Here is a 7,943-nt window from a genome sequence, read left to right as displayed (position 1 = left end):
AGAGAGAGAGAGAGAGAGAGAGAGAGAAAGAAAGAGAGCGGGAGAGAGAGAGAGGGAGAGAGAGGGGGGGGCATGTATATATAAATATCATCTATAAGAAGCTATCTAGTGCTGCAACATATCTAGCTGTTTATCTGAACTGTGTCTCTCTCTTCTGTATAAAGGTGGTCCTCTGGGTGGTTGAGGGTGCTTTGGTGTGGCTTGCTCCTCATTCCCTATCAATCATCTATTGTCGTTATCGCTTTTCCTTCTTTTTTGTGATTGTTACGCTCTTTTAACACCTATAATTTTCACCACTTATAATTATAACTTAACTTATGTTTGTTGCAAGTGCCGTAAAACTTACTAAAACTTAAAAACAAAGGTGTTCCTGTGGGTTTCCTGAGAATCACTCCAGTTCTTGGAGGGTGGTTGGCGGGTGCTCTGGTGTGGTTTGCTTCTTCTTTCCTATCAAACATCTATCGTCCTCATCTCCCCTTCTTCTTTTTTATGTTTGTTACTCTCTTGTAAAACCTCTAATCTTCTGGCGCTCATTTGACCTTATGCAGTTGCGAGCGCCGTAAAACCTCTACTGAAACTAAAACTCTAGTTCTTTACCACACTTTCATTCTCAGAAAGTGATCGTGTTGGGCGCTGGGGTGATTGGTCTCTCCAGTGCAGTGTGCATCAAACAGGCGTTCCCTCATGTCGACGTGGAGATCGTGGCAGAGAAGTTCACCCCGCACACCTTATCTGATGGGTCCGGAGGCTTCTGGGAACCGTACGCTCTGGGGAAAACTGATCCTGGTTTGATCAGGTGGGTAATAATAATAATAAATAATAATAAGAGCATTTGTTTAGCGCATGTCCCCACTCGAAAGCAAGCTCTATGTGCTTTACACTTTTACACTATATTATTACCCCAGCAGACCATAGAACGCTCAGAAACATCCTCAGCTTCCTGGGAAGCATACAGTGCAAGCAGCTGGTTAAGCGTTGAAACACTAACAAACTGACAAGATCTATCACTGGAGATCCATTTTCACATGGGTGATGTTGGGAAAATTCGTGTAAAGTGCCTTTCCCACGGACACAACGTCGAGCCCGCGGCTCGAACCCCCGAACCCGCAACCTCACGATTACGAGTCCGGTAGCCTAACCACTTTAGACCATCGACGCCACTGGTACCAATACGACCTACACCCCAGCACAAAACTGGAGATCGAGTTCGCTATGCAATGGTTAGGCTCTTCTCTAGACTTTATCCGTTCCATTTCACCCCGAAGACATTTATTTGATTTCCAAGTGGGATATGTTTTTCAATGTATCATACTTTCTTCAGGTAGTCAAAGCAGACAGCCTCCAAAATTAACTGAATTTTGTTAACGAGGGCCGTATACGTTTACAGTAAATGCAGTCCAGTTAGAGGGACGTATATTGGTCCTATCTCTGTATTAATTTTGAAAGGAAACCCAGACGAAACATGCTCCGAAAAGGCACGCTGTTTGCCGAGTTGGCATAAAAAATGTATATCACACTTATAACTTTCTCTCTCTCTCTCTTTCTCTCTCTCTCTCTCTCTCTCTCTCTCTCTCTCTCTCTCTCACACACACACACACACACACATACACACACACACACACACACACACACACACACACACACACACACACACGCACACACACACACACACATTCACACACATACACGCTTCCTGTCTCTCAAAATATGTATCTATCCCTCATTCTTTCTCCCTCTCCCCTTCATCTGAACTCTCTGAACTCTGAATCATCTTTAGATCATTCTCTCTCAGTCAATCTGTCACTGACTGCTTGGTCGTCTTTACACTATAATACTCGCAAGGTATTAAAAAACTAAGCATATTTTTTTTGTTTTGGGCTCATCGGTGTGTTATGAACACAGCTTATTTTCCATTAAATTATCGTTACTATTATCACATATTGTCTGAGTCCAACTTTAACCGCGTATCTGCCAAATTTAATGTAACACTTTTTGTCTCAAATTATGTTTTAACTACTGCAATTATAATTGATAATACTCTTATTAGTTAAAAGAACGCTTTACATAAAATGTGAATAATTCTGGAAGATGAGAAAGAAAGAAATTACATTTTTTCCTTTTAAAATGTTTTACCTTATTTGGCAAATACAGAGTTGCAAACACAGATTATCGGGGGGTGGGGTATTATTTATTTTTTCTATTATTCCCATCTCAACAGAGATATGAGTCAAGAAACGCACACCTACCTCAAACGCTTGGCTTACTCTGCTGAGGCAGGCGAGGCTGGTGCCAATGCTCTCTCTGGCTACAGCTTGTATACCAGTGTTGTGAAGGTAAGCGCGGCATTACACATATTTTGTTCCTCAATTTGTCTCCATAGATCTGTTGTGCTAATCTATCCTTTTTTACTGATATCACATATGTTGATGCATTGTTAACTTATACCCTTGTTGGTTTTGGGTTCGTTTTGTTTGGTGATTATTTTATTTTATTTTATTTGTTTTGGCGGGGTAGACTCGACCAGTGTAATAGTTAGCTTACATAATCAGCGCGTGTGGCTGCTTATAACTGTGGCTCGAAAGGGGTGAACAGGGTATATGTGACAATGAAACAGTTTTGACTGCTATGCACATGTTCCCTTCAACTCTATTGGTAGACTCTTCTAGCCTCACTTAAGCTTACTTAATCAAAGCTTGTGACTGCTTATGGAGCGGCCCGATAGGGGCGAACAGGCTATTTCTGTGACAATGAAACGGTTTTGAAGGTTAGGCATAGTATATTGTTCATTGGTGATTATGAACGTCTTTTTACGTTTAATTTATGAGGTTTACGTCTATGGGGGGGATTTGACTGCGACAATGTTTCAAAATTAGGAAGGGAAGCAGTGATTATTTGATTATATAGACGCTTCGCCACTGAATCAGTAATGCTAGATTCATATACAGTAAGGTACTATAATTTATAAATGGCACATGTTTATGGATACAAATTGATCTTTATCTAAATTTAATGTGTTCATCCAAACTTTATAGTATAGCATCTCAATTTTGATCCAGTTGCTTAGTAAATCCAGTTTTTGCCTAAAATAGACTGTACACTTCTTTAGAGAATTTTACAAATTTCTTGGGGAAAAAAATTGCTTTTTTTCAAAGTAGGGAAATACCAAACATTGTATTTGTCTTTAACTGACCATTATCATTAAATATGGACAGCTGTATTCGTATACACCCCCCCCCCACCACACACACACACAAACACATACACACATAATGCATAGATCTCATACAATCATTACCATCATATCTTACAAGTGGAAGTCTTATTCACGTTAACATGGATGTATTATTGTTTTAGTTTATGTAGGCCTCAGCTGCGATACAAAACTGAATTCGCCATTGGTCCCGCTAACGTTTCACCTTACGTTTTCAATTTCCATGAATATAATTCCAGTCAGCAGTCCATACATCATCTTATTCTTTGCCCATTCCCAGACCTTGGAGCCTTTCCACGACGTGGTAGATGGTTATCGAATGCTAACTCCGGAGGAGGTGATGATGTTCCCACAAGCTCAGTAAGTCGAGGAGTTTGCCAATACTGCATGTTGGTATTGTAGAAGACTACGATGCAGAATACCCTACTTCAAATCCTCAAACAGACATTTTTAAACTTGGCTATTATGGAGTGGTCTTTAGGTTCTCCATCCATTTCTCTTTTTCAAGACGAAGTAGACATAAAAATAATACGCCCGGTTAGCAGCATACCAAAGGCAATGTTGTTGCACTTTTCGAACCATCACACACACACACATACACACACACACACACACTCACACACACACACACACACACACACACACACACACACACACACACACACACACACACACTCTCTCTCTCTCTCTCACACACACACACAAGCGCGCGCGTACGCGAACACCGTTGGAATTTATTTAGTATTTATAGATTTCTCTGTAAAAAAAGAGTGACAAAACTTCTTTTGAAGGAGAGTAGCATACAAAATCCAAAACCTGAAATGCGCTTGACTTGGCAATATTGCCTTGTTATGACTTTTGGGATTTGTTTATTTGTTATGTACCCATTAACACAACTTGTATCATTTAGAAGGTGGGCATACGATTCTGCCTGTCTTGGCCAACCCGTGCTGAAATTGATAAAACATACCAGCATAAAGACCAAGGTACTCGATAAAAATTCTCCCCACTAAGGAATCGAAATCGGGTCTTCTGTATGCGACAACGAAGGGCCTAACTGCTATACCACAGACGCCGGTTTTGGGGGTTTATGTATGTTATACCAGTAGTAAGTAGTCAAATTATGCACAAAAGCTCTGGTGTCGGAGATATTGATCAAACCTTAAATAACGGCCCTTGTGTAAGACAATCACCTGTACAAACCACCACTCGTTAAGTGGTTGGCGAAAACTGTTTCCAACTTGAACCTACCCCCCGGGTCGGTGCTACTGACTGAAGCGTCTTTAGGGGGGGGGACATTAACATGTTCTTATGCACAGAAGAATTGTAAATGGGCTTGTTCATCAATGTCACGCTCATAACTGTGCCTGAAGTGCATACTGCGTTTTCACCAATCCTTACTATCGTCATTTTCCTCTACTTCTTTTGTTTGTTTGTTACTCTCTTGTGACCCGCTATTTCCGGGGTGCCTTGATAGTCGAAGCAGACTTTGTGCTGTTGAGGCTAGAGAGGTGAGCAGAGTAAGTCTAATTCTCGGTATGAACTTCTCTGTTGACTTCCACCCTTTGGCGCTCACATAATCTTATGTAGTTGCGAGCACCGTAAAAGCTCTACTAAAACTAAAACTAAACGACTTGAACCCAAATTGTTTTCTTCACATAAAATTATTTAGTGTAGGCGTACTGTTCTCAGTTTGAAAGATCTGAGATGAATGGCACTTTCTAGAAAGCACAGCCAGCAGAACTGGACTAGTACACAAATTAAATTAACTTTTCTGAAGTCAAAGCGACATAATAGGCGTCTGATCAGCGGCAGATTAAAGGCAATATTTCGGCACATCTTGAAGCATCATTACTTTTGTTTTAATTAAGAATTGGTAAATTTCATAGTAAGCATTCTGCGTCCTGCCTTTTCAAGTTGCAGATTTATTTATTTTAATGGAGTTGAAAAATTTGAAAAACTAACGAAGTTGTTATGCTCCTTTTTTTAATGCCCAAAAACAGCTCATCTTGAAGATTTGTCTGGGGAACACATTGTGCGTTGTCATTAAGTTAAAGAAGAACCGTTCTTCAGACCGCAACAAAGAGTTTCAAGGAGAAGCGAACGGTATTAAAAGTGATGTAGATGAAAATGTTCGTCCCAGCACAGACGAACTCCGACGTGATCCTGATAGACATAGACAACTGGAAAAATGTGTCGAACTTTCGAGAGAAGTAATATTCTGGCTCCAGGGTCCGGCCCACCAGCATTACCATGCGTGGGCAGTTGGTCAACACGTACACTGTGGACAAGATGGCGACTTGCTTGGCCGCTTGAAGCTGACGCTTGGACGCTGTAGATAAAGGGGGGTCCCTCTTGGAAGCCTTCATCTCTCGTGTTGTCATTTCCAGCTCTGGTGGTGTCTTTTGCTCTTGTGACGTCGTTTCTACTTTATATTGTGTTCCAAGAGCTCTTGGTGTCGTTTTCGACGTAGAGTTCATGGGTCTAGTTCGTACCGTTGAAGCAGTAACAGACGCGTTGAGTCCAACATATTCTGAGGATGAGGCTTTTCTCATGACGTCAGAGGTCAATGTATCGTTTGGCGGGGAACTAGAGGGGGAAACTACAGTTGCCTGTGCTCGGGGCGCGAAGGTGACATGTGAAGATTGTTTTCTAAAGCGAGAGGTGCGTTCAAGAACAATGCACATCCCCACCAGTGAAATCAAAGTCAAAATCTGGGTGCCAAAGTTGGTTATCATGTCCAAGAGGATGTCCATTATTTCAGATAACTGAAAATAATTAGGACCTAGTGTAAATATTCTGCGAGAAAATGTTTCATTTTTGATGAATATTGTCTTGACCTTCATTCCGACCATAAGCGGCAACGGATTCAGAAGACTGAAGCAAACGAAGACAACAAACGACACCACTGCGCGGCGCCGAGTGAACATATAGCAAAACTTGAGAGGCATCATGACGCACGCGCAGCGTGTCACAGCGAGAAATGTGGTGTTGAGGGAGGACAAGAGAAGAAACTGCTCACGTAAAGAGCCGGAAGTGATCGCTACGGCGCGAGGGTCAATGCTAAACAGCTGGATGTCTTTACGCTCTAGAACTTCCATCAAGTGTGAGCCAATAATAATAATCCCAGATAGGGCCATACCTAGATCGGAAACAGACAGGACGAAGAGGCTACAAGTAAAACCATCTTGTAGGCCCATTACGACGAAAGCCCAGGAATTGATGACGTTGCTCACTATGCCCAGAAGAATCAGGGCTATGTACAGACTCACAACCACGTTCATAAAAACGACGAACTGGTCATTTTGTCAGAAAGTTTTCCCAGTCTAGACCACCTGTTGAGTTCATGGTTGCAGTTGTCTCTTCTGGTCTCTGAAAACAACAGAAATAGGATTTATCTAACTATATACTAATCTCAAGAATATGGAAAGATAAGGGGAGAGAGAGAGAGAGAGAGAGAGAGAGAGAGAGAGAGAGAGAGAGAGAGAGAGAGAAAGAGAGAGACAGAGACAGAGACAGAGACACAGACAGAGACAGAGACAGAGAGACAGAGAGAGAGGGGGGAAGGGGAGGGGGGGCGATAGATAGATAGATAGATAGATAGATAGATAGATAGATAGATAGATAGATAGATAGATAGATAGATAGATAGATAGATAGATAGATAGATAGATAGATAGATAGATACCTTAGGAAAACTGATGAACTAGGAAATATTTGGAGGGTGGCTCTGTTCTGTGGAACTTCAACAAGAAAAAATGCTTAAAATTTAGTAAGTATTATCGTCAAAAAGTGCTAGATCTGAAACAGACGTCGGCGATCATTGTTCTCCATTCATTTCTCCCCTGGGGTGCTTTTAAAAATACCATGTTAGCCTGGTGTTTCCGCGTCCAGGTTTCCCAAATACACTTCTCTATTTCTGCCCCTGTCTCGTTTGCACTTGTTGCAAATATTTATCTTGAAATTCATTACCAGAAATCCCCTTTTGTAAGATCCACAAACAGGATCTACAGTCTTACAAAAATGAGGGGGAAGGGGATATCTTTTAGTTCTTGGAATTGACTTATTTATTGGTTGCTTGAAAAATAGATAGTAAACGTGTTATGCTCAGATCAACAGGGTGTAATAAATTTAGGAGGCTGGCTGTTTTGATCTGGCTAGCTGTCACTGTCAACCTAGTACAAGGGTTTCGAAGGATGTTACATCCTGACAGAAAGGCAGATGTTGCTTGACAACATTATGTTGTCCCGTTGGGAATAGAACTGATTACCTTGGGCGTTTCATTAGCTCAGTTGGATATCATGCTCGAGTACAAAGCGGATGGTTCGAATCAAAGAAACATTTTTGAACTCGAGTCGTTTTGAGGAGTTGGCCTTTTCAAGGTTTTCAGACTATTTACTTGATCCTATAGGAGACATGCGTTAAATTCGGAGCTCCTGTCTCTTAACTTGCCTAATAATAGTGTTGATAACAGCATTTAACTTATGCAATGACTTTTTTTTTACCTAGAACATACTTCGTATTGCCTTCAATGCCAAAAGCTCTCACTTTTCCACCAAATGCCGCTACTCTCTCTTCCCTTCGACGATGTTCATGATCATGTCCAATACTAGAGCTTGAGTTTTATGCCCACATATTACATGTTTCAGTTCTGTCTTGTATTCAGTTACGTTGTCATCTGATACAGAGATCACCCTCTCTCTCTCTCTCTCTCTCTCTCTCTCTCTCTCTC

The 7,943-nt window shown here is 41.3% G+C and overlaps 1 protein-coding gene across 1 annotated transcript in view; it reads left to right on the top strand.

Annotated features, from left to right (window-relative positions):
* Nucleotides 1–7,943, top strand: part of LOC101854083 (D-aspartate oxidase) — a 24,811-nt gene that overhangs the window by 3,685 nt on the left and 13,183 nt on the right. The window contains exons 2-4 of the mRNA XM_005098495.3: nucleotides 615–796; nucleotides 2,219–2,333; nucleotides 3,492–3,571. Coding sequence (XP_005098552.2) covers nucleotides 615–796; nucleotides 2,219–2,333; nucleotides 3,492–3,571 — 377 coding nt within the window. The remainder of the gene's footprint in view (nucleotides 1–614; nucleotides 797–2,218; nucleotides 2,334–3,491; nucleotides 3,572–7,943) is intronic.

Source organism: Aplysia californica, unplaced genomic scaffold (assembly GCF_000002075.1).
Source record: "Aplysia californica isolate F4 #8 unplaced genomic scaffold, AplCal3.0 scaffold00184, whole genome shotgun sequence".
Taxonomy (NCBI): domain Eukaryota; kingdom Metazoa; phylum Mollusca; class Gastropoda; order Aplysiida; family Aplysiidae; genus Aplysia; species Aplysia californica.
The sequence above is the reverse complement of the archived record's forward strand: the minus strand, read 5'-3'. Positions and strand labels throughout refer to the sequence as shown.